This window comes from Mytilus californianus, unplaced genomic scaffold (assembly GCF_021869535.1).
Source record: "Mytilus californianus isolate M0D057914Y unplaced genomic scaffold, xbMytCali1.0.p SCAF_2, whole genome shotgun sequence".
Lineage (NCBI taxonomy): Eukaryota > Metazoa > Mollusca > Bivalvia > Mytilida > Mytilidae > Mytilus > Mytilus californianus.
In genome coordinates this window covers 131962948-131990862 of record NW_026262668.1, presented here as the reverse complement: position 1 = coordinate 131990862, position 27915 = coordinate 131962948, and the positions used below count along the sequence as shown (strand labels likewise).

General features: G+C 32.4%; 1 protein-coding gene across 1 annotated transcript; it reads left to right on the top strand.

Annotated features, from left to right (window-relative positions):
• Positions 1 to 4125: 4125 nt before the first annotated feature.
• On the top strand, positions 4126 to 27078 carry LOC127731059 (INO80 complex subunit C-like). Its single transcript, XM_052239865.1, has 5 exons — positions 4126 to 4299; positions 9702 to 9839; positions 12332 to 12440; positions 16355 to 16422; positions 26736 to 27078. The coding sequence occupies exons 1-5, from the start codon at positions 4213 to 4215 to the stop codon at positions 26865 to 26867; spliced, it is 534 nt and encodes a 177-aa protein (XP_052095825.1). The 5' UTR covers positions 4126 to 4212; the 3' UTR covers positions 26868 to 27078.
• Positions 27079 to 27915: the final 837 nt, after the last annotated feature.

Below are 27915 nucleotides of genomic sequence, written 5' to 3'. Positions count from 1 at the left end.
TGCGGGTCGGTTTCGAACTTTACGCCAAAACGGTGATTTCAGCTTCCCAATTGTGAACTTTCCATTCCTATGTAGCAACATTTCAGCAGCGCCTGCATATGGAGTATATATCTCCCAGTTGATACGATATTCCAGGGCTTGAATTTCCTATCATGATTTCCTTGATAGAGGGTTGCTGCTCACAAGGAAGCTGTTAATCCAAGAGTTCCAAGTGGTGAAGTTGAAATCATCCCTTCGTAAATCTTACGGACGCCATCACGAGTTGGATGACCGTTATGGAATATCTGTTTCAAAGATGACGACGGATATGTTCCAATCCAACTACAATCCCGTCCTTTTTTTCCCGAATGTGACCTATTGAACAAGACTTATCACGGGTTTGTACTTACACGAGACACGACAGGTATTACATGCGGAGCAGGACCTGCTAACCTTCCGGCGCACCTGATATCACCCCCAGTTTTTTGGTTATTGTTACTCAGTCTTTATATTTCTATGTTGTGTTTTATGTACTGTTTGTCTTTTGGTCTTTTTTTTTTTGACATGGCGTTGTCAATTTATTTTCGACTCATGAGTTTGAATATCCCTTTGGTATCTTTTCGCCTCTCATATACTATATAAATCCTTGGTTTAATAAACTTGGGATTGTCAGCTAGTTCTTCCTTGAGGTAACTCCTAATAATGTTTTTATAATAATGTTAAAAATGTTAATTTCTTTTCGGAATTTTCAATTTCCCTCTCTGAAGTTTTTCCTTCGTAACAGTGATGAAAAAAAAACCGAAATTTGAGGTGGACATTAAGTTCCCATATAAATTCCAATGATTTGAAGATGTATGATTTTATCATAAAAAACAAAAATATTAACAAGCAAGAAAATTTAAAGCCTTTATAATGTCTGCTCAGTTCCTGGAACAATATTTTTTAATTTGTAATGAATAAAGAAAGACTGGATATTATTGCAACAGCAGATTCAAAAACAGAGTTATAATATCATTAATTAGGATTAAAGTAAGGTTGCAATTCTCTCAGGTGTTTTGGTGTTCTGTAAAAGCCCGTTTGGTTGTATAATGCTATCAAACTTTAATATTCCGAGATTTCTAGCATATATGAAATTGTCTCGAACGTGTCTGATGTAGATTATTCCAAAATCATGTACAACAGAAACACATAGAAATCAAATCATTCGTTCTCAGTCCTTATTGGTTTGACGTTCCAAGAGCATGTTATTGTAAACATATTTTTTAATCATGCACATAAGCTTGTTACTGTGAACTCCCCTTTGAGCGTTTGTTTGTTCGTTTCGTGAGTATGCCTGTGACGTACCTGCCCTTTCAGCTGTTGCTAGATTCTTTGATGGCTAGGTGAGTGACATATGCATGGATCTCACACTTGGCTATATCAAACACGGCGTGAAAAGATATAAAACCGAATGTTTTTATCGCCACCAATGTAATAACAAATGGGACATAGAAGAAAATACAAAAACAAATCGTCTAATACTGCTGTTCTTCGTGGTCTTTTTGTCCTTTACATCGTTATTTGTTTGTGTGGTAAATTACAAAGGCAATGATGTAATATTTGGCTATAGTTCATACGATAGGACTCCCTTCTTACGCAGTCTGCAAAATTACGTATGTTTCAATATCTTTATGCAAGCTGTTAACAAACTGACATTTGTAAAATAACAAGCAAGTAAATTAAAATTTGCTAACTATTTTTGTATCATAATAAAACAGACATATGAAGAAATCTTTGAAGTAATTTAAAATTGTGAACTAAGACTTGTATCTACATTGATCTTTCTTTTCTATTACAAGTTGGACGAAGTCTTTCAAACTGTATTTATGTTTTGAATGAGGACTACTAGTGTAAAGAGTAGAGAAGTCGATTGTTTATACTATTGCACTAGGAAAGAGATTCAGATTGTAAATACTCGAACAGATCATTGGAGTGTTTTATTATTTCATTATACATGCACATCTAAAATCACAACGCCCCGAGAGGAGGTAGGCTCATACAACTCGTGTGAAGAATTTTGAAATGGATTTAGTTGATCATTTGGCAGACCCAGCAATATAATGTTGTTTGATAATAACATAAGAAAACTTCTGACGATGTTCCTGACTTTGGACACGCAAATGAATGACGAAAGTTTAAGTCTTTAGTGCACTCGCCTTCCTCTTCTTCGTATTATGGATTTCGAATTGTCTACTTTAAGGTTAAGTTGTTTAATTTCAAATAGTTGTCTCTGGTTTTTCAAAGAAATCAACATACCGGTAGTTTAAACGCGGACCTCAAAATGAACTGTTATCCAAAAAGAAATATTCACATTACCGTTTGCTCAACACGAAAGTGGAGTAACAGGAGACTTTATTTGTACAAGACCGGCAATTGCAAATAAAAGCAAACATTTATTTGTGTACATGATATTTGTACAATAGTTGTAGCTAGGCTGATTGCAGGATAAATCTTAAAGTAAGACATATCTGTACGTCTGTGTATAAAAGTATTTATACATTTGATTACCAGTCCATAGAAATTAGGAGTGTAAAGGGGGGGGGAGGTGAAACTCACCAAAAATATGATAATAGAAAATAGGGATCAGAGCAGATTCTGGTATCATACTCTTAAAGCCCTCTATCGTATTCGAGAAACAATGTGTTGTGGTAATTGTTTTTAATGTATAACTATATGTGGATAGAATGAACATATGAACATTTATAGCTGTCGTTATTTGTCTATATTTGCCTAAATGAGTGTGGTTTGCTATGCCTTTTTTTTTATTGTACGGTTGGATTAGAAGGCTAAAATTTTGAAAATTAAACTTGAAAAACAAGAAAAATATAGAGTAAAAATATACAAACAACCGAACACATGGTCTAAAATGATGAGCATAAACTCCCACCATACACTAGTATTCTCGAACTCATTGTCATCTATTCACCTGAAATCTGAAATAAATGTATATATGAGCAGTATATGAAAAAATAATAGCATAACACTATTTCTGTACCTATTGTTTCCTCATAGTAACTTTGGCGAGAGAAGCGAGACAAACATATTTTGACTGAATATTTTTGGCCAAAAATAATCACTTTCTTGTGTGTAAAGACAAGATTACTTATTTTCAACATAATGGGGCCACGGAATATTCATTTCTGAAATTTTCAGCTCCCTTCCCCCAACGTGGCACCACATTCCAGAATCAACATTAATGGTAGGTTTACTCAGTTTAATCATTACTTTGGCAATTGCATGTCCCCCTGTGGGTGTATATTCAAACGGTTTCTTAGTCTATGGCAAATTGTATCATACTTTTTCAATACACCTTATCGCTATTCCCGCTTGACCCGAGAATCTGTCCCGCTTGAATTTTTGACGTCATACAACAATCACTTTTCCTTTGTGGCGTCAGATATTTTCTATTATGACGTCAAAATTTTACGGGAACTTTTGTGATGTCCAGTAATGGCGGACAAATAGCGATAAGGTGTATTAACAGTTAATTTAGCCAGAAAATCAAAGGCATTTGTGTGAAAACTGTGAAGGAAAACTTGTGTATATATGATGAATTGTTCTAAACCCCAACCCTATTACATAAGTCTTATAAAATAACCTTCTCATTATAAATTCTGATGTACGTATAGCACCTTTAACTAACATTTATAAGAAAGTTTAATTTAAGACCACTTAAATTCTAAATTCTTATTTGTAAATATATCCAGTTCTTACTTAACTTATTCTTACACCTCAGCACATTATGAATATTATTCTTAAAATTTTATGATGACAATCCTATGAATTAGTAATAATATTAATTATTTAGTAATTATTATTGCCTAAATTCAGTCATCTGTACATAATTAAATGTTTCCTTATGTTCTAAGGTGTATATGATAGTTGCTACAATTATACCCTGTGGGTAGTGCTCCACAATTAATGGAGGAATATACAAGAAACTGAACTGATTTGTTTCTCAAAAAATATCTTTATACTTTAATATAACACCTTGTGTTATTTTTAAGTATAACAAGTGTCTGTGAAGAAAATATGCATTCTCATTTCACATAAAAGGCTAGTCCTGTAATTCCGGAATCTGCGTACATTATCGATATAGATTTTGTATTTTAGAAGTGTCGATAACAGTTGTCTCCCTTACAATGGTTTAGCATCTATTTGGAAAAATGAGTTAGGATAATTAAAGCAAGAAAAATGAGTAGTAGCAGAGGGAGAAAGCTTAAGCCAAAAAGCATTAGTCCTACTACGGTCACTCCCTCCAAGAAGAGACGCCCTAGCACAGTAATATCATAACAATCAGTCATTCAATCACTCAGTCACTGTCGCATGCCAGTCCAAAATTTTAAATTCTTCTTCTTCTTCCGAATACGGGAGTAGACTCCTAGGTAGGAGTGTAAAACTTCCCGGAACTTGTGTGCTATGTACATATGTACTTAATTTAAAAATAATATGACAAAGAAAAATCATTAACAATAACATATATACATTATGTACAGTGTCAGTGGCTTTGTAGTTTAATAAGTTGTTGTGGCTCCTTCAAGTGTTAGAGTGGATATGCCACTTTTGAAGGATTCCAGGGTGTCAGACATATCTATTGCTTCAGGTAGTGAGTTCCAGTCCGAAATAGTGCGAGGATAAAAAGAAAATTTATAGAAATCTTTATTTGTTGATATTTGCCTAAATTTATGTTCCCCCCTAGTACGTCTATCAGATATTGTTAAATTGTCCTTAGGAACTTCCACTAACCCCCAATTTATTTTATATAGCATAGTTAATCTAGCTTTTTTCCTTCTTATTTCTAAATTTTCCCATTCCAATGATTTAATTAAATTTGAAACTGCTCCAGGTGATCTGTCTTTATAATCATTGAAGACAAACCTGGCTGCCTTACGCTGTACCTGCTCAACCTGAGTGATGTGTTGCTTTTTGTACGGATCCCATACAGGGGAAGAGTATTCGACGACTGGACGGACAAGTGATGTGTACGTAAGGTTTTTAACCTTACGTGTGCAGTTTTTTAAGTTCCTACCAAGAAAACCTAAGGTTTTATTTGCCTTACAGGTAATATTGTTTATATGTGTTCCCCAATCAAGATCATGGCTTATAGTTACGCCTAAATATTTACTATCTTTTACTGCTTCTAAAACATGACTGTGCAATATATAATCAAAAGTGGAAGGTTTACTTTTTTTAGAAATATGAATAACATAACACTTCTCAGGATTAAAATTCATTTGCCAGTCCTCTTCCCATTGTACTAAACTAGATAAATCTTTTTGAAGTAATTTGGCATCAGAACTATTATTAACATTTCTATACAATAAACAGTCATCTGCAAAAAGTCTTGCATTGCAAGTTACATGTTCGGGTAGGTCATTAATAAAGAGTAAAAATAATGTTGGGCCTAAAACTGTTCCCTGAGGGACACCAGAATCAACAGCTAATTTTGAAGATTTAACACCATTTAATAGTACCTGCTGTTGCCTGTCAGCTAAAAAGTCATTTATCCAATTTAAATTTTGATTCCTAATACCATAAAAGTTTAATTTCTGGGCTAATCTTTGATGGGGGACTTAATCGAAAGCTTTGGAAAAATCTAAAAGTATAACATCTATTTGGTTACCATAACCCAATGATTTTGCAAGATCTTGTAAACTGATGATAAGTTGGGTCTCACAAGACCTTTTACTTCTAAACCCATGTTGGCTATCATTTAATATGTTATTAATTGTAAGATGTTTCCTTATGTTGCTTGTTATAATGTGTTCTAGAATTTTGCAACATATTGCAGTTAGTGAAACTGGTCTATAATTAATAGCGTTATGCTTGTCACCTTTTTTAAATATTGGTACAACATTAGCCTGCTTCCAATCAGTTGGGATTTTACCAGTATCAATAGATTTTTGGAAAAAGAATGTCAAAAATGGAGACAATTCTTCTGCAAAGTTATGTAAAAAATATGCTGGCAGATTATCAGGGCCAGTGGCTTTGTGTGGATTTAAGTTTTTAAGTAACTTTAATAAGCCATTATTACTAATAAATATGTCTGGCATAGTGGGGTGGGGACTTGTACCTTTATTTGGCATAGAGGATGTATCTTCGGTAGTAAAAGCCTTTTTAAATTGTTCATTTAGGATGTTAGCTTGTGTATTCAGCTCACTATATAATAAGCCATCCTTTCCTCTTAATGGTGAAACACCAGATGTTTCTGTTTTTTTACTTTTTATAAATTGCCAGAAAGATTTAGGTTTTACTTCTAACTGGGGGCTAATTATTTCTTGCATGTACGTGCTCTGGGCTCTTCTTATTTCTCTTTGAGCAGTAGCTTTTAACTTTTTATATTTGTCTTTATGTTCTTGTTTACCAGTTTTTTTAGCTTTGTTGTAAGCTTTACGTTGTTTTTTACATAAATGGTCTATATCCCTATTTGCCCAAGGGTTGGTGTACTTAGATTTAGTTATTTTGCTTGGTACATTATCATCTATTATTTTATTACTACCTTCTTTGAATTTATTCCATAATTGGTCAATATTTAAATTTTCATTAGCCTGAGATACAAGTTCAGATATAAATTGAAATGTTATGTCCTTTATCTTTTTAATATCAACCTTTTTCCATAAATAAATTTTATGTTGTGATTGTTTAGATCTTTGGGGCTTGCAGATTGCATCCACTAATACAATATCATGGTCAGATATACCTGGTATGGATTTTATTTTTGTTATCAATGCAGGTTGGTTTGTGCAGAAAAGGTCAAGGATATTATCTTTCCTAGTTGGAAAATCAACCATTTGTTCAATGCCTAAGTTGTTCAGCATATCTATAAATGCTTCATTCAGCTCCTTAGTATACAATGAGCCAGATATATTTTGCTCCGGCCATTTTATGTCTGGAAGGTTAAAGTCACCACCAAGCCAGAAGGTGGAATTTTTAAATTTTAATTTAAGTTCATTAATTTCAATGATCATTTGTTTGAGATAGTCTATATCATTTTTATTTGGTGGTCTATATGCAGAAATAATAACTAAGGATTTAGTATCAGTTATATTAATTTGGGCAGCAATAAGTTCTACATTTTTGCTTTTATATACTTCTTGGCAAATAATACCTTTTTTAATGGCGATTAATACACCTCCACCTTCTTTTCCGACCCGGTCGTTTCGGAATACATCTTCAAATAGTGTGTTTGGAAAAATTTCAGAAGATAATACATCTTTGTTTAGCCAAGTTTCATTACCAATAATAATATCTGGTTTAGATGACGTCAATAAATTTTCAATTTGAGGAACTTTATTTTTACAACTTCTAAAATTGATCTGAAGAACTCTTAATGAGTTTTGTCTATTAATATTCTTATTTTTTAATTGCTTCGTTACTGGTGGTTTTGGTGATGATGTAGCAACTGGGTCTCCAAAATTTTCATGATTATCATTTATATTGAAGCTTAAGGAAAAAGCTGAACTATCAGAAAGTACTGAATATGAGTTAGGGTTCAAAATAGAATTACCTGATGAGAGGTATGATTGAAAAATGGTTCTAGAGTGATTAGGAGTATCACATATCGGGCATATCCAAAGTGCTGATGAATTTCCAAACTTTTCATACATAGATGGACTTATATTTACACATCCAATATGACACCATTTATCGCAGTTATCACAAACAATAGCATCACTGTCCCAGGTACACTCATGCGAGCAAATAGAGCATGGATAACTGGAGTCGTTCAAGTTTGATGGGCCAGGGTTGGTTTCAACCTGGTTGCTTAAAAGAATTCTAATCAAAAGATGAATGTGGCGATCTGATTTGCCAAAAACACATCTATTTTTAAAATTGGACACACGCAAGTGCCAGTAATAAATCTGGGTAGATACCTCAATTGTTGTGTCACATTGAAGGCTGATAGTGATACCCTCATATTTGTTGGATTCTAGTATATTATTTTGTATATTAAACTCATTGACTGTGCTCAGAAAAATAAAAAATGTTGAGCAAATCACGACTAAGCTATGTTTAAACATTTTGACAGAGTCTAAGTGTCACAAAAATATAATCAGTGAAGAGAAGGATGGTGACTCTCATACACATTCATAACATGTTTAATAAGACAGTTAGTAGTTGATGACAAATTAGATCTTCGTTCCTTGGGCGACTCAAGGACACAGGATAAACACACTAGGAAGCCATATTATATAAGGTGTAAGGATTGATAGATAGGATATTATTACCTATTTAATCACAGAGACTCTGTTTGACGATCAAAACAAAAACAAACAAAAAAGTAAACCGGAAGTGGTTTACACTGTTTACATATAAGGAAAATAATTTTCCCGCCACTGTACAAATGTGAATCAAAAATTTACGTATACAAATATTTTAATTTACAAGGAAATATCAAACTTTTTGATAATTTCATACACACAATGACAAATGTAAGCCAAATATTGATGTAATAGCAAGTTCCGGGATTTATTACTCTAGAAAAAGCTGTAAGTTCCAAATATTTTTGAGAGCTGCAATTTAGACGTCCATTTCCTAGCACATGCGCACAGTAAATTATGACGTCTTGAAATGATATTTTAATTTTTAGCTGTGAAATGCATATACATGTACATGTCTTTAATTTTTATTCAACCATATAACTATTTAAGACCAGATAGCTCTTAAAAATGGTTGTAAATGTCATTACTCTATAATAGAACTAGAAGCAGACAAGTCTAAAGAAACAAATTAGCTCTAAGGGTAAAACTTAAGCCTAAAACAAATGTTCACCTAAACACTTATTTACAAAAGTAAATGAATAGTTGCTCAATAGAAACACCATATTACTTAATAATAAGCTGCAAAGTTAAAATAAATCTGTGAATATACTCAATGAATTACGGTACAATAAATTTACTACATATTTTGACATGTAAAACAATTTTTTTTGTCAATAATTTATGTAAGCAGTAATAACAATTTGTTGATTTTTTAGAAGTTTCAACCACTGGCCTTCTTCAGTTTCTCTATTACCTGATAAAACAATGACATCAATGTAAAGATCAGTTACAATAAGCTTAACCAGATAAGCTAGTACTAGTGTAAAGTGTTAATGGTAGTACTTCACCTCAAATTGTATCAAAGTCAGCATACTTTATAGACTTGTATCAAACTTGATTCGCATATACATGGCATAGTCAGATTTGATTCATAGCAACGAAAATGTCTTATGAGCTGTTCTTTTGTATTTACCATGTTACCTGTACATGCTTAAAAATAATTTGATATTGTTTTGTTTTTTTGTCTAAAAAATTATCTTTATGGCAAATGAAGTACAAATGTAATAAAATAGAAAATTATCTGGGGAAAAAACCCTGTATTATTATATTTTTTTTTTATAAATTGACAATAATAAAAGCTAAATCAACAGTTAAATTTATAGCTACATGTAGCTATGTGAAAAGCCAACTAGTTCAGATGATGTCTTTGTCTTTATTTTTGGTTTATTTTTATTGCCAAATAAGCCCCAAAATGTACCTTATCTTTAAGTAAATTTTCAGCTGGATTTCATAGAGGGTATCATTTATGTGTATAAATCAGGAAGCTAGACTATTTTCACAGGGCACAGCACCTGTACTTTTCATCTAATGACATGCACCCTTTTTCCTCTCTATTCTGGCTACCTGCCTTTATTTTTACAGCCAGCTGTAGCACCAGCTCCAGTGACCATTAAAGTTGAACCAGAAGAGGAGATAGCTCCAACAGCCAGCCGTGAAGACAGTCCTGCTCCTTTAGAATGTCTGGATAAAATTCCTGTGTTTAAAAATAAAAATTTTGTGGTAAGTTACTCACTCAGAAGAAAATCATTACAGTTACAGAACTTACAGTAGAAAAATTTTAAAGAATCTCTCTAGAGTTGACTCAACCGAGCATTTATAATATTGGTGTGATATATGAAACAAAATAGTCAATAGATTTGTTTTATTAATCTGTAAATTTGTGAGAAAGTACCTTTAGAATGCAAATGAAGCTTTATATTTTACCTTTTAAAAGTTTGAAGTTCTTTGAACTCAATTTGTTCTTGTGTATGTGAAAAATAAAATAATGTCTCCCATGAAATGTTGTCTGCCAGTGTATTTCAATTAGAAATAGTGTCCTTATCTATGAAATGTTGTCAAGTTCTTCCAGACAATCTTTCACTGAATTTCTGTCCATGACAATATTGCACAGTGAAAAATTGCATTTGAATATATTATTTTTAAAAAAGTAATTTGTAAAATGAACTAACAATTAAATTTTCTATTTACTTTAAAACTGGTTCATGCAATGGTTTTTCCTTTGACACATTCCCCATTTTCATTTTTCTCTATTCTATAGTATAATATACAAAATACATGTATATGTTGCATTAAGGGGAATACAGAATTAAAATAGCAAGTAAATGTAGGTGACATCAGAAATCTGTAAATAGTTTCAGTATTATATAAAGGTATTTGTTTTACCATTATCTGTTTCTTCTTTAAAAGTTCTTTTAGATAATAAGAATAAATATTTCCTGCTTTCAGCAGGTACTATTGTATTGATTTGAAAGTAAATACATGTAATGCAGATCAGTACTTTTCTACTTCACTCTTGGAATGGGCATATACTGCAATGCCCTTGAATTGTCTGTATATCCATCTGTTATTGAGTCCAGTAATATGCCCATTCCTAATTTCTGTTAAATTTTACTCCATTTGTGTACCGGTAGAAAGAAATGATTTGATATTTGGTTTGTAACTTTATAATTTTGAGTTATATTTGTGAAAGCAATTTTCAAATCTACCAGGTAGTACGTGGATTTTCTGTTTGTACAGTATATACAAATTCTATCAATAATAACTGGAGTAAGCTTTGTAAATGAACCTTTTGCCATCAAAACCGTACTACATGTACTGTAGAGAAAGGCAATTCAAGTTTAATTTTTGCCTTAATCACATGTTCCGTGTTAAAAACTTGTATTTCCAACCTTAAATTATGCCTTGTCAACTATCTCAGAATATTTTAAACTGATAACAAGTAATAGCATAAGTTAACATAGTATGTGATTATTTTGTTATAATACTTCATCCCATAAAATGCTGATCAAGTCAGATTTTCACTGTTAACACGTATACAGTTCCATAGTTGTGTCCTTAAATTGTCTCAAAAATTATAAAAAAAAAACAGTCTTGTGGTGATAACATTTGTTTATTCACTTTAATTATCTCAAAAAAATAAAAAAAACAGATTTTGGATGGTAACATTTGTTTATAGTTACTACCCAGCATGCTGCAGTTCATGTTAAAGTTAATTGTTACTGTACTCAGTTAACACTGTTACTGTTACTGTATATCTAGAGTTAGGATTCAAAAATTGTCTCAAATTAGAAAAAATTGAAAATAGAAAAAAGTTTTAATAAGTCAGATTTTTTATATATTTATGTACAGTTCCAATTTTACAAAATTTAACATCAGAAGTTAGCCATTTCACTGTCAAAATGTTGAATAGGATTTGGGAAATTCAGTCATGTATCTTTTCATTAAGGAAGTTATGAAATGAATAGAAATGTAAGAGTCAAATTTAAAAAATAGGGTTGTTCCAAAAACTAGATTTTTCTATAATCCTGTTTTTAAGAATTCAACATTTACATGATTAAAAAGAAATTTATTAGTGTTTTTATGCTCCCATTGCAGTGGAGGCATTACATGTTACCCTTGTCTGTCTGTATGTCTGTCCGTACGTCCCAAACTAAGTCAACCAAATGTTATGAAACTTATACATAATGCTTATTACCACAAAACAGAGTTCAATTTTGAATTTGGATGGCGTCACTTTTACTGTTCTAGAGTTATGCGCCTTTACAAATGGAAAAAATGCTGAATTTTTCATTTCAGTTCTCTAACTTTAGTTACATCACTTTTACAGTCCTCTAGTTATGTCCCTTATATAACGTTATATGCAAGAGGGGTATCATCTATGTCCCATTGACACATTCTCCATTTATTATAAACCTGAATCATAAAAGATTGCTCTATACAGACATAGAATGTACTGTATACATTGCACAAAGGAGAAAACCTAATGATTTGTAGGTAAATGCATTTAATATAATATGCCACATATCTTTCTTAATCTGACAGCAATGCCAAATAAATTAATATCAAAATCATTATATACAGTAACACCAATTATTGCATTGATAGTAAAATTCTGAATATTCATCACCTTTTTTGGCATACATTCTGAAAAATTGTGAATAGATCTTTTAAACAATTCTTTGAAATGTAAAGAAATATTTCTAACTTTTCAGCATTCCTGTGTAGGTAATAGTGGAACAAAGAAAACAAGAGTTTGGAAAAATCTCAAGCAAATCATTGCAACAGAGAAAACACAACCATGGAGACCGGATGATGTCACATGTGAGTTATCTCCCATTAATTGATACACCCCAAAATATTTTTCATACAAATTGAATTACTTCCCTTCTATTGCAAATAGCAATGTTAAAAATTTGTGAAGAAGAAATAATTTTATTGAACTTCAGTTAGTGAGTGAGTGATATTATATCCTAGATAAAATATTAAATCAATCATAAAATATTGCTGTTTGAATAGAACAAAGTTCATCTTTTTTTCTCAGTCCTATTACCACTCCCTGGTTTGATAGTGACACAGTATAATAAAAATCTTATTTATTATTTTTTTTAAGCCACAGAACAGTTATTTTCATTGTAAACAAGGACTATATGATATCAAACAAAAATATATTTCATCTTTAAATAAAAGTTAGTATTCTCAATAAAAAGTCTTATTTGAAATTTATACTTTTTTTTAGCTCACCTGGCCAAAAAGGCAAAGTGAGCTGTTCTCATCACTTGGCATCCATCGTCCCACGTTGTGGTCTGTCGTCTTTTAACTTTTACAAAAATCTCCTCTGAAACTACTGGGCCAAATTTAACCAAACTTGATCACAATCATCATTGGGGTATCTAGTTTAAAAATGTGTCTGATGACCAACCAAGATGGCAGACATTGCTAAAAACAGAACATAGGGTAAAATGCAAGTTTTTCCTATTATTTTAAAAACCGCTATAAATAGAAAAAATCTGACAGGGACAAAAATGTTCAGAATATTGCTGATCTGTACCTGTTGTTTGTTTACGTCAAAACTGTCAGACGACTTCTTATAGGAGTTTTGGCCCTAAACTGATGAACTTTACCATTTTTAAATTTTTTTACCTGTTATCTCGAAAATTATAATAGATAGACAGAAACTTTGAATAGCAAAAATGATCAGCAAGACAAGATCTACCAAATAAATCAACATTACTGAAATCTTCGGTCAACCCCCTTTTAGATTTTTTGCCCTATAGTGACGATTTTTACCAATTTTTTGCGTTTTTTGCCTAATATCTTAAGAACTATATTAGATAGATAGAAACTTCAAATAGCAAAAATTATTAGCAAGACAAGATCTACAAACAACTAAACATGATTGAAATTGTTAGTCAACTCCTTATTGAAGTTATTGCCTTTTAATGATGATTTTTCACTTTTTTGCCTATTATCTTGAAAATTGTAATAGATAAATAGAAACTTTAAATAGCACAAATGATCAGCAAGACAAGATCCACAAATAAGCCATATGGTCAAAATGTTCAGTCTACTTGTTATTGGAGTTATTGCCCTTTAATGATAATTTTTAACATTTTTAGCTCACATGGCCTGAAGGGCAAAGTTAGCTTTTAATCTTCTTCTCAGAAACTGCTGATCCAAATTTTACCAAACTTGGCCATAATCATCATGAGGGTATCTAGTTTAAAAAGTATGTCTGATGACCCTGCTTGTGAACCAAAATGGCTGACATTGCTAAAAATAGAACACAGGGGTAAAATGCAACTCTTGCCTTTTATTTTGGAAAACCACTATAGATAGAGAAATTCTGACAGAGCAAAAATATTCAAAATGTTTAGCTCTAACTACTGTCTGATTAAGTCAAAACTTGCAGACGATTGGCCTAAAATGACAAATTTTACCATTTTTTAAATTTTTCCCTATTGTCTCGAAAATTATAATACATTTTGTAGATAGACAGAAACTTTAAATAGCAAAATTGAACAGCAAGACAAGATCTACAAATAAGTCAACATGACTAAAATGATCAGACAACTCCTTATTAGAGTTATTGCCCTTTAATGACAATTTTTACCATTGTTTTTGCATTTTTGCCTTATATCTTAAAAACTATAATAGATAAATAGAAACTTTTGAAAAAAAATATGATCAGGAAGATAAGATCTACAAATTAGTCAACATTTTAGAAATTGTAAGTCGACTCCTTTTTGAAGTTATTGCCCTCTAATGACATTTTTTCCCATTTTGGCCTATTATCTTGTAAACTGTAATAGATAGATAGAAACTTTAAATAGCACAAATTTTTTAAATGATCAGCAAGCCAAGATCTACAAATAAGCCATTATGGTCAAAATCTTCATTTTTTTGCATTTTTTGCCTATTATCTTTAAAACTTTAATTATGTTAATTGATAGATAGAAACTTCAGAAAAATTATCAGCAGGATAAGATCTACAAATATGTCAACAGGACTGAAATTGTCAGTTAACTCTTAATAGAGTTGTTTCCCTTTAATAATGATTTTTCTAAAAAGTAGCCATTGTTGAAGATACAGGTGAGCTACACAGGCTCTTTAGAGCCTTTAGTTTTGCATTTTTTGCCTATTAACTTGAAAGCTACATTAGATAAATAATTTTTTTTTAAAGGAAACAATTATCAGCAGAATTAGATCTACAAATATAAAAAAGAAGATGTGGTATGATTGCCAATGAGACAACTCTCCACAAGAGACCAAATGACACAGAAATTAACAACTATAGGTCACTGTACAGCCTTCAACAATGAGCAAAGCCCATACCGCATAGTCAGCTATAAAAGGCCCTGAAATAACAAATATAAAACAATTCAAACTAGAAAACTAACGGCCTAATTTATGTACAAAATAATGAACAAAAAAAAATATGAACACAGCAACAAACGACAACCACTGAATTACAGGCTCCTGACTTGGGACAGGCACATACAGAATGTGGCGGGGGTTTAACTAGTTTGAAGGCGCCAACCCTCCCCTAACCTGGGACAGTGGTGTAACAGTACAACATAAGAACAAACTATAAAAATCAGTTGTCAACATGACTGAAATTGTCAGTTAACTCTTAATAGAGTTATTCCCCTTTAATGGTGATTTTGACCAAAAAGCAACCATTATTGTTGAGCGACACAGGCTCTTTAGATTCTCTAGTCATTATTAAAACATTTATAACCATTAAGAGGCTTGTTAGAATAATTTAATCTGATGGTAAGGTAGTCATTAACAAGATAAGATCCTTTGTCAAATATTCTATAGATATAGCCACTATGAATTACAAAGTGAACCTACAACTGAGATAAAATTCATTTGCTGTATTTGATTTATCCCCATACTGGACTTCAGTTATATGTTGTCTAGCATGCTGGCCAGGTTATTTAAAATATAGGGTTGGCGGCAGCATTAAAGATCTCAGTATATGTCAGCTCCATAAAAGGAGGTAAACTACTTTAACTCCATGTCTCTGTAACACATTTTCTGGCACGTTTTTCACAGCAACTATGTATACAAGTCATTGTTTTTTTGGGGGTAAAGAAAGCATAAAATGAAGTGTGGTGCATTTTCAGTTTCTTTCAATTTATGCTTCCTGTATGCTGAAAACATGTACATGTATCTTTAAAATGGCATGCACATATTTGATTTTTATCAATGAGATAGAATCAACAGTTTTATTTCGTTGTTGATTCTACCAACTGCAGTTGATTTACTGTATATCACTGAGATTGCTCTAACGTTTTTCATGCATATAAATTTACAGATAATTCCATTGTTGCTCCACCACACTCTTCATGCATATAATGTTGCAGATAACTAAATAGATGCTCCTCCCTGTTTTTCATACATTTAATTTTCATATAACTAAATAGATGCTCCTCTATGTTTTTCATACATTTAATTTTCATATAACTAAATAGATGCTCCTCCATGTCTATTCATACATTTAATTTTCATATAACTAAATAGATGCTCCTCCCTGTTTTTCATACATTTAATTTTCATATAACTAAATAGATGCTCCTCCATGATTTTCATTTATATAATTTAACAGATAATTAAATTTTTATAATTTAACAGATAACTAAATAGATGCTCCTCCATAATTTTGATGCATATAATTTTACAGATAATTAAAACGATGCTCTTCCATGTTTTACATACATATAATTTTACAGATAACTCCATAGATGCTCCTCCATCTTTCAAACCAGCTAAGAAATACTCAGATCTCTCAGGACTTGCTGTAAGTATTTTTTCATTTGATTAAATCTTTGTAATAATATGAGAATAAGGAGATGTGGTATGATTTTCAATGAGACAACTATCCACCAGAGTTAAAATAAAGAGGTAGTAAGCAATTATAGGCCACAATATAGCCTTCAACAATGAGAAAAAACCATACCGTAAAGTCGGCTATAAAGACCCTGACATGAAAAATGTGAAACAATTTTACGAGAAAACTAAAAACAACCTTATTCATAATAAAACACTTTAAGAAAAATAAATATGACAGACATGAACCAACAACAACAACTGTACTACAGGCTCCCCACAATGGACAGGCACAGAAAGAATGTGGCTAGGTGAATCATGTTTGTGAGCACTAACCTGGGACAGTGGTGTAACACCAAAACATAAGAACAACCTGTAATAAACATATGCAATTTGATTTACTCAAAAGATCAGTAAGTGGCGCAAATACAACTAACATAAAAAGAATAGACACATAGCACCGAGATAAGAGTACAAATACTGAAAGCTAGTTCAAAGCCGATTACAACTTATAAATAAATCTTTGTTTCCTCAGACTAAAGTATCAATTCTGGTTGAAACCAATAATTACAGATATGAAAGCTTAAGAAAGTTAGTGTTTCATTACTGAATAAAAGAAAGTAAATACTATTGATTGCTTTCATTGACCAAATCTTTCAGTTAATATCAGTATCATTTACATATATTTTAAGAATAAGTTTAAATAAATTTTCAAATACCTATCAAGTATCAAGTACACCTACAGTTTATTTTAGCCAGTCTTTGTGTGTTATACTTATTATTTGCTGTTGTCCAAGAACTTAGTTTCCAAAAGAAAATGCTATTATTGCAACAGTAAACCAAAGAAATAAGATATTTTTTTATGCTGTATGTTATATAAAACAATTACAATGTAAGCACATTAAATCCTACCGGTTTGTTAGAATGCCCCAAAAAATCTTTACCTGTCTGAATCAGATTTTTGATATTGTTGAAAACTTTAATCTTTCTGAATGGCAGTAACCAAAGTAAAAAATATTGAACATAGTCACAATATTAAAAATTGTCATGGTATTTTGTTCATTTATCACTTTCTGTGTAATAATTAAGATTTAATTTTCATTGTGATAATATTGTCAAGTCAATCTTTTGATTTTAATCCACTGTGTATTGCATTGGAAATATTGAAATGACCTTGTTTGAAAATCTATTTACCACTTTCTTGTTTGATTCTGCCATCAATGGCAGTGACCCTATAGTGGTAAGTAAGTCCTTCAATCTTTGTATTTGATAAATAATGTCTGCTGTATATCTTGTTTACTCCTGGCTCTTTAGTGATTAGTGTGGCCATCCCTCTTTTTATCTGCTTATATCTTGTTTACCCTGACCCTATAGCATGTATAGTGATCAGTGTGGCCATCCTTTCTTGTATTTGATAAAAGAAATGTCAGCTCTATCTTAAATACCCTGACCCTATAGTGATCAGCGTGGCCATCCTTTCTTGTATTTGATAAAAACGTCAGCTCCATCTTAAATACCCTGACCCTATAGTGATCAGCGTGGCCATCCTTCCTTGTATTTGATTATAAAATGTCAGCTCTATCTTAAATACCCTGACCCTATAGTGATCAGCATGGCCATCCTTCCTTGTATTTGATAAAAAAAAATGTCAGCTCTATTTAAAGTACCCTGACCCTATACTGATCAGCATTGCCATCCTTCCTTGTATTTGATAAAAAACGTCAGCTCTATCTTATATACCCTGACCTTATAGTGATCAGAGCAGCCATCCTTCCTTGTATTTGATAAAAAACGTCAGCTCTATCTTAAAAACCCTGACCCTATAGTGATCAGCGTGGCCATCCTTCCTTGTATTTGATAAAAAATGTCAGCTCTTTCTTAAATACTCTGACCCTATAGTGATCAGCGTGGCCAACCTTCCTTGTATTTGATAAAAATGTCAGCTCTATCTTAAGTACCCTGACCATTTGTGATCATCGTGGCCATCCTTCCTTGTATTTGATTAAAAACGTCAGCTCTATCTTAAAAACCCTGACCCTATAGTGATCAGCGTGGCCATCCTTCCTTGTATTTGATAAAAAATGTCAGCTCTTTCTTAAATACTCTGACCCTATAGTGATCAGCGTGGCCAACCTTCCTTGTATTTGATAAAAAATGTCAGCTCTATCTTAAGTACCCTGACCATTTGTGATCATCGTGGCCATCCTTCCTTGTATTTGATAAAAAACGTCAGCTCTATCTTAAGTACCCTGACCCTATACTGATCAGCGTGGCCATCCTTCCTTGTATTTGATAAAAAATGTCAGCTCTATCTTAAGTACCCTGACCCTATAGTGATCAGCGTGGTGGCCATCCTTCCTTGTATTTGATAAAAAATGTCAGCTCTATCTTAAGTACCCTGACCCTATAGTGATCAGCGTGGCCATCCTTCCTTGTATTTCATAAAAAATGTCAGCTCTATCTGAAATACCCTGACCCTATAGTGATCAGCGTGTTTGTCCAGTTTTTATGTGATTAATTATGTTTGTTTTTTTTTAGTACCCCTGTCATAGCAATGACCAGTATGACCATCCTTCTTGCATCTGATTAATAATGTCTGCTGTATAGTCCTTGAAGTTGATTCATGATGTTGGTATTAATGTTTTTTTCAATATATTAGAATTTTAAATTTTAGTTTAAAGGTCAAGGTTACAAACTAAGTTGAAATTGCTTTGTCTGTGTCCATATTAATAAATCTTATTCACTTTAACCCTCGGATAAATGTTTGAATCTTTAGCTTTAAGTACTGCTTGGAATCAGTACAAATATAAAAAATTATGGTTGTATAGTTGGAAGGTATTGGCCGAATAGCATAAGAGATAATCTGAAATATATTTCATTGTTGCTCTTTGAAATTAAGTGATAGAAGTTACATATGGATTTAAAGGATGGAGCATAAACCGGGTATTAGTAAGTTACGTATGTTTTATAGGAAGGAGCATATACAGGGGTAATTTGTAAGTTACATAAAACTGATGACAAGTTACATATAACTGATGATGTTTTTCCAAGAATTCTATAATATGTTGACTGACATATATTCATAACAACACAATCAAAAGAAAAATCACTGGCCATTTTAAGGACATTTGTACGAAAACTTGACTTATAAAAAAAGTCTTTTTGTCAAGCCTGTGAAATAACAAGACATAGCGATCCTAGATTCAGGCAGGGTAGGAGGCATCAGCAGCGTAGGTGGTGTCAGCGGCGACAACATATAGGTTCAGTCTGTGGTTAAAGTTTTAAGACATCAATAATTTTGTCAAACCTAAATGGAATTTTATGAAATTTGGACAAAAGCTTGTTTATGACCAAAATGCAGTATCCATAGCTATATTTTGAAAATGTCTATTTACATTTTTCCATATTCTACTAATAAATGGACTTAGTTTTTTTACAGTTAACATTCAGATTTAGTCTGAGGTTAAAGTTTTTCAGTCATCAATAACTTTGTCAAACCTTCATGGAAATTTGGAAAGAAGCTTGTTTTTTTACCAAAATACAGTCTCCAGCGCAAACTTTTGAAAATATTTATTTTCACTTTTCTGTATTTTTCTGATAAATAGACTTAGTTTTTTTACAGTTAACAAGGACTTACAGTCTGGTGTTAAAGTTTGTTACACATCAATTATTTTGTCAAATCTTCATATGAAACTTCATCTTCGCTAGCCAAGGGTTACGATCCACTTCCTGATCTACTTCCCTCCTCTCCACCCTTGGCAGATTAAGCCAACATTTGTGATAACAATGTTGCGCCATCTATCGGTAGATTAAATTCACGCCCATTCCGAATACATTATTCTTGACCAATGGTAGCACTTGAACTCTTCAATTTGGAGGTAAAAACACGGTAGCGTCTAGATTCTACACACTTGGTAAAGCAGGAAACAGAAATATACGTTGACATTCATGCATTTGTGCAAGAAACATATACAGGAACTTCTATTAATTGATTAAAAACATTCAAATTGTCACTAAATATAGTCGTATGTTTAGGGATGTAAAGACTTGTTGCACAATAAGCACGTGCCAATTTGTTTATATACACACTTTCTACATTTACACGTGATCATGTTATAGGCGCTTTTTGATTGGATGCAGCGAGTTTCGACTGCAACCAATAAAAATCATTACCTTGTGTCTCCGAAATTCTATCTCATCCGCCAAGGGTGGAGAGGAGGGAAGTGGATCGCAACCCTTGGCTAGCGAAGATGATGAAACTTTGGCAGAAGCTTTTTAGTTATTAAGAGATAATGTCTGAAACAAACCTTTGAAAATATATTTTTCTTCATTTTTAGTATTTTTCTGATAGATGGACTTAGTTTTTTACAGTTAATATTTACAGACAGTCTGGGATTAAACTTTTTTGACATGATTAATTTGTAAAACTTCATAGATTGTTATGAAACTTGGATAAAAGCTAATCTGCTAGACCATGAAATAGCATCGAAAGAAAAAGTTTTTTTTTTAAATTCTGTATTTTACTGATAAATGGTCTTACTTTTTAAGTCAACTTAACACATTTACACTGACAGAAGCAATTGCAGGCGAGACACAGGGTTCCATGGAACTCCTTACAATTTATTTTTTTACAGAACCTCTTGAGTAAAAATGGTCTTTTTTCAAGTCTGTTTTGTATGAAGGCTATAAATGGCCATTAAAGATCTTATATGAGTTATTAGTAACCCAATATAAACAAATTTGTATAATTGATAATATCTATATGAGCCTGACATAAGAAAGTCTAACTTTGGACACTTTTCTGGGGAAAACTCCAAGATTCATCATTTTTTAAGAGTACCTAGAAACCATACATTTCTTGAATGAAAAGAGCAATGATTATTATTTTCGGATGATCACAGAGAGTAATCCACATTTTTGAAACTGTCAGTGACATCCTCAAATTAGATTAACAGCAACAGTTATGTGAACATTAAGGCTCCCCTCTTATATAAGACAGTCCAATGATTTTGACTTAAGTTGGCTAATTTATGTAAAAAAAAAAATAAATGAATATATAAATACACAGTTCCTTAATTTGTATTCTTCTTTGGAGAGAAGAACTTTTTGCCAACACAAGTAAATATACACAATACAAAAACGTTTCTTCAAAGGAAAGTTGTTTAAATTGAATTTATTTTTCTTTGAATTGTTTAATCTTTGAACTACAAATTCCAAAACAACGTTGATGCACAATTACCACTTACAAACTAAAGAGTAAATTCAGATTCCTTTTAATATATCAGATAAAATAAATGGATGAAAATGAATTAGATGAATAAAATGGCACATGTGATAAGTATCAGTGACACAGCAACCTAACAACATACTACAAATAGACATCTGACATTTTAGATGCCCCTTTGAACTATTTCATTATATTCTTTTGATGGACAGTTCATCCCATATAGCCTTCACACAATTTCAACATTTGGTAGATGGTTCACACAGCATAGCTTCACACTTTTTCAACATTTGAAGCATAGTTCATACCTTATATTCTTCACACTGTTTCAACATTTGAAGCATAGTTCATGCCATATAGTCTTCACACTATTTCAACATTTGGTGGATGGTTCATACAATATAGCCTTAAGTCCTTCACACTTAGTCAACTTTTGGTAGATGGTTCATGCAAAATAGCCTTCACACTTAGTCAACTTTTAGTAGATTGTTCATGCAAAATAGCCTTCACACTTTTTGATCTTTTGGAAGATGGTTCATACAATATAGCCTTCAAGCTTTTTCAACTTTTGGTGGATGGTTCAAACCATATTGCATTAAACCTTTTATCGTCTTTTCAATGGATGGTTCATACCACAAACAACAATTTCTCATCTTTTGTATAACTGTTCATTTCTATTACTACAGTCAAAGCAGGCCTTCACAGTTATTGATGATATGTATTCTATCAGTGTAATAACCAATTCAAATAATTTGCTAGAATTTCTCTAGTTAAATTCACTACAACAATATCAGTTCAAAGATAATGTGTTCATATTCTGATTTAAAAAAACAGTGTTTAATTTTTACGAATTGCGAAAACAAATAGGAATGTCATGTTCTTGGTCCAGATAAATACTACCTTGTTAGGAACCACAATGAATTGAATAACAAATACAGAGTAAAAATAAGGAAAATGCTGGTCATTTGTATCAGCAACATCATCATTGTGTAAGGTAAAATTATTTTTCAACAGTCATTCAATATTCAATTAAGAACTAACAGTGCTACCTGCAATCTTACATGTTCTGGTACTCATTTATAGAATTTATGTGGAACCATCTAAATGACCAGGGTGGAACATTTAGTATGCCTAATATCCAGATCTGTTTCTAAAAAATAATGTTGATGGACAACTGGGATCTGTAACAAAAGCAATGCATTATGTTTTCTTATTGGCAACTTCCCATTCTTTGTTTTAATATCTATACAACTTGCTCTAGCTTATGGTGATGTTTTTCATTATTGCAATAAAACTCTATCGTAGATCCTATATATCAAGTAGTGTCAATCTGACATAACTACCGGAGTTGTCATTTTCCTGGTTTTGTCATCACTTATTGATGTGTCTTTGGAATCTTCTGGCAGGAGATGCCACATGGTCTAACTTTGTTTAGAAATTGGATTTCACAAGGTTCCCATTATTTTACCAATCTTTTTCTTACCTATTATATCAGATTACCAGGACAGTTCATTACACCCCGCCTTTAATTTGTCATCGTTTGGTAGATCATAACACACAACATTTAGCTTCTCATCTTGTTGGCTGGTGTATAATTCGTATTACATGGCCTTCACACTTTTTTCTGTTTTGAGAAGTTTCTGCTTCTTATCTTTTAATGATTAGTATAAATCACAAACCACTTAGCCTTCATTTTCTAGTCTTTTGTGGATAGTTCATACTTCACACTTACCATGAGCAACACAACGGATGACAAATGTGTAGCAGAATATGCTTACACTTCTGGAGCACCTGATATTACCCCAAGTTTGTAGTCAGGTTTGTGTTGCTCAGTCGATAGTGCTTTAATGTAGTGTTTCGTAAACTGGTGTTTGTCCTTTCGTAATTGTTTAGATTTTTGTTATGATTTTGTGAGTCTCTCTTTGAATCTTCTGCCTTTGGTTTCTTCTTGTTTTCTCATCTTTTAATGGTTTGTTCTAATAACATATCATGTAGTCTTCATTTTTCATCCTTTGATAGATAGTTCATACCACAAAGCTTTCACTTTCTTGTCCTTTGATGGATAGTTCATACCACAAAGCTTTCACTTTCTTGTCCTTTGATGGATAGTTCATACCACAAAGCTTTCACTTTCTTATCCTTTGATGGATAGTTCATACCACATAGCTTTCACTTTCTTATCCTTTGGTGGATAGTTCATACCACAAAGCTTTCACTTTCTTGTCCTTTGGTGGATAGTTCATACCACAAAGCTTACTTTCTTTTCTTATGCTGAATAGTTCATTAGACAAAGCTTTTACTTTCTCTTCTTATGCTGAATAGTTCATTAGACAAAGCTTTTACTTTCTATTCTTTTGGTGGACAGTTCATTAGACAAAGCTTTTACTCTCTCGTCTTATGATGGATAGTTCATTAGACAAAGCCTTTACTTTCTCTTCTTATGCTGAATAGTTCATTAGACAAAGCCTTTACTCTCTCGTCTTATGCTGAATAGTTCATTAGACAAAGCCTTTACTTTCTCTTCTTATGCTGAATAGTTCATTAGACAAAGCCTTTACTCTCTCGTCTTATGCTGAATAGTTCATTAGACAAAGCCTTTACTCTCTCTTCTTATGATGGATAGTTCTTAAGACAAAGCTTTTACTTTCTATCCTTTTGGTGGACAGTTCATCAGACAAAGCCTTTACTTTCTTTTCTTTTGATGGATAGTTCATTAGATAAAGCTTTTACTTTCTCTTCTTATGCTGAATAGTTCATTAGACAAAGCTTTTACTTTCTATTCTTTTGGTGGATAGTTCATTAGTCATTAGACAAAGCTTTTACTTTCTATTCTTTTGGTGGACAGTTCATTAGACAAAGCCTTTACTTTCTCTTCTTATGCTGAATAGTTCATTAGACAAAGCCTTTACTTTCTCTTCTTATGCTGAATAGTTCATTAGACAAAGCCTTTACTTTCTCTTCTTATGCTGAATAGTTCATTAGACAAAGCTTTTACTTTCTCTTCTTATGCTGAATAGTTCATTAGACAAAGCTTTTACTTTCTATTCTTTTGGTGGATAGTTCATTAGTCATTAGACAAAGCTTTTACTCTCTCGTCTTATGATGGATAGTTCATTAGACAAAGCCTTTACTTTCTCTTCTTATGCTGAATAGTTCATTAGACAAAGCTTTTACTTTCTATTCTTTTGGTGGATAGTTCATTAGTCATTAGACAAAGCTTTTACTCTCTCGTCTTATTCTGAATAGTTCATTAGACAAAGCCTTTACTTTCTCTTCTTATGATGGATAGTTCTTTAGACAAAGCTTTTACTTTCTATTCTTTTGGTGGACAGTTCATTAGACAAAGCCTTTACTTTCTCTTCTTATGCTGAATAGTTCATTAGACAAAGCCTTTACTTTCTCTTCTTATGCTGAATAGTTCATTAGACAAAGCCTTTACTTTCTCTTCTTATGCTGAATAGTTCATTAGACAAAGCTTTTACTTTCTATTCTTTTGGTGGATAGTTCATTAGTCATTAGACAAAGCTTTTACTCTCTCGTCTTATGATGGATAGTTCATTTGACAAAGCCTTTACTTTCTCTTCTTATGCTGAATAGTTCATTAGACAAAGCTTTTACTTTCTATTCTTTTGGTGGATAGTTCATTAGTCATTAGACAAAGCTTTTACTCTCTCGTCTTATGCTGAATAGTTCATTAGACAAAGCCTTTACTTTCTCTTCTTATGCTGAATAGTTCATTAGACAAAGCTTTTACTTTCTATTCTTTTGGTGGACAGTTCATTAGACAAAGCCTTTACTTTCTCTTCTTATGCTGAATAGTTCATTAGACAAAGCCTTTACTTTCTCTTCTTATGCTGAATAGTTCATTAGACAAAGCCTTTACTTTCTCTTCTTATGCTGAATAGTTCATTAGACAAAGCTTTTACTTTCTATTCTTGTGGTGGACAGTTCATTAGACAAAGCTTTTATTTTCTATTCTTTTAATGAATAGTTCACATACCACAAAGCGTTTAATTTCTCTCCTTTTGGTGGATAGTTCATACCTCAAAGCTTTTACTTTCTCTCCTTTTGGTAGATAGTTCATACCTCAAAGCTTTTACTTTCTCTCCTTTTGATGGGTAGTTCATACCTCAAAGCTTTTACTTTCTCTCCTTTTGGTAGATAGTTCATACCTCAAAGCTTTTACTTTCTCTCCTTTTGGTAGATAGTTCATACCTCAAAGCTTTTACTTTCTCTCCTTTTGATGGGTAGTGCATACCTCAAAGCTTTTACTTTCTCTCCTTTTGGTAGATAGTTCATACCTCAAAGCTTTTACTTTCTCTCCTTTTGATGGGTAGTTCATACCTCAAAGCTTTTACTTTCTCTCCTTTTGGTAGATAGTTCATACCTCAAAGCTTTTACTTTCTCTCCTTTTGATGGGTAGTTCATACCTCAAAGCTTATACTTTCTCTCCTTTTGGTGGATAGTTCATACCTTAAAGCTTTTCCTTTCTCTTCTTTTGATGGATAGTTCATACCACAAAGCTTTTACTTTCTCTTCTTTCTTTGTTGAAATAGTTATTTGTTTTATAGTGATTAAGATTATAACACAATTTTGACTGCTGTACACCAATTTTTGACATTTTTACCTATTATGTCTGTTTGTTATGCTTACACATTGTTGTCAATATAATGGAATTCTATGCGACTGTCATACAAGTGAGAGATATAGCTAGCTATAAAACCAGGTTTCATCCACCATTTTCTACATAAGGAAATGCCTGTACCAAGTCAGGAATATTACAGTTGTTTTCCATTCGTTTGATGTGTTTGAGCTTTTGATTTTGTCATTTGATAAAGGACTTTCCATTATGAATTTTCCTTGGAGTTCAATACTTTTGTTATTTTACTTTTTTTGATGGATAGTACATACCACACTGCTTTCATTTTGTTGTCTTTTGACTGATATACTTCATACCACATTTTCTTTATTTTGTTGTACGTATTTTTCCACCCCCTGCACTATACCCTTTCTTGGTCAGCAGTTTATTAGTAAGTCAAATATTTTTTTTATGTTTTCAGGCAAGCTACACAGATCCACAAACAAAACTGAGATATGCTACCGCCGAAGAATATTCTAGGATAAGCATGATGCCCAGTGACCTAGTTAGTGGTTGTCTAGCATTAAGGAAAGCTAATGCCCCTGTGCCTTGAATAATAAACTTTGAATGGTACAAATGTGTAAAAACTGTGATATTGCGGTAAACAGCTGTATTACGAACTTGTAAAAAGTTGGGTAATATGTAAAACCAACCATGACCATGGATAAAAAGTAAATAAAATGTGTACTTATGTTAACATTCTGTGCAAAAACTTAGTAATATGAAATTATCTTCATAGTTCAGTAAATGTCAGACATATAAAATTCTGGTCTTTTTATTCTCTGTATCATACCTTTTTTGTCATTGTCCTACTTTATTTATCTTTGATTTATTTGTTGTTATCATCAGAAACATTAATGTAACTCAAAGGATGAATTGACCTCATTTTTCTGTTGCAGTGAATATTTTAAGGATTATGACCTCCCTTTTCTGTCTTAGTGATAGTTGTCAAGGTATAGGACCTTACTTTCCCAGTTCATTGATCATCCTCCTGCCTAAGTCACCATTGTTAAGTTTGATGACCTCATTTTTCTAGCACTGTGGTTATTGTTAAGTGATGGATGTGGCTATTTTTTTAGATTCTTTTTCGTCATCTATCTTGTCAACTGTTTCGTTTGTTATACATCCTTGGCTTTCCAATATTCGGCTTTGATAGTTCCTGATGAAGGTAAATCCAGAAAACAGCTTAGGACTCATGAGATTTATGATGTGTTTTTTTTTTCATTTTTATGCCCCACCTATGGGCATTTTGTTTTTTGGTCTATGCGTGCATGCGTCTGTCCGTCGTTCATCCGATCGTCTGTCTGTCCCTCTTCAGGTTAAAGTTTTTGGTCAAGGTTGTTTTTGATGAAGTTGAAGTCCAATCAACTTGAAACTTAGTACACATGTTCTGTATGATATGATCCTTCTAATTGTAATGCCAAATTAGAGTTTTGACCCCAATTTCACGGTCCACTGAACATAGAAAATGATAGTGCGAGTGGGGCATCTGAGTACTATGGACACATTCTTGTTCTACCTGTTATTCAGTCAGTTTGATATTAATTTCTGGATGCTAACTCAAACTCTTTATGTTGGATTGCAACCTTGCAAGATATATG

What these genes read in the sequence shown, in the direction of transcription:
- LOC127731059 (XM_052239865.1), top strand. Translation starts at nt 4,213, where the DNA reads ATGAGTAGTAGCAGAGGGAGAAAGCTTAAGCCAAAAAGCATTAGTCCT. An exon ending in TTAAAAATAAAAATTTTGTG is followed by an intron (nt 9,840 to 12,331) that starts GTAAGTTACTCA and finishes CTAACTTTTCAG; the next exon opens with CATTCCTGTGTAGGTAATAG. An exon ending in CAGATCTCTCAGGACTTGCT is followed by an intron (nt 16,423 to 26,735) that starts GTAAGTATTTTT and finishes TTATGTTTTCAG; the next exon opens with GCAAGCTACACAGATCCACA.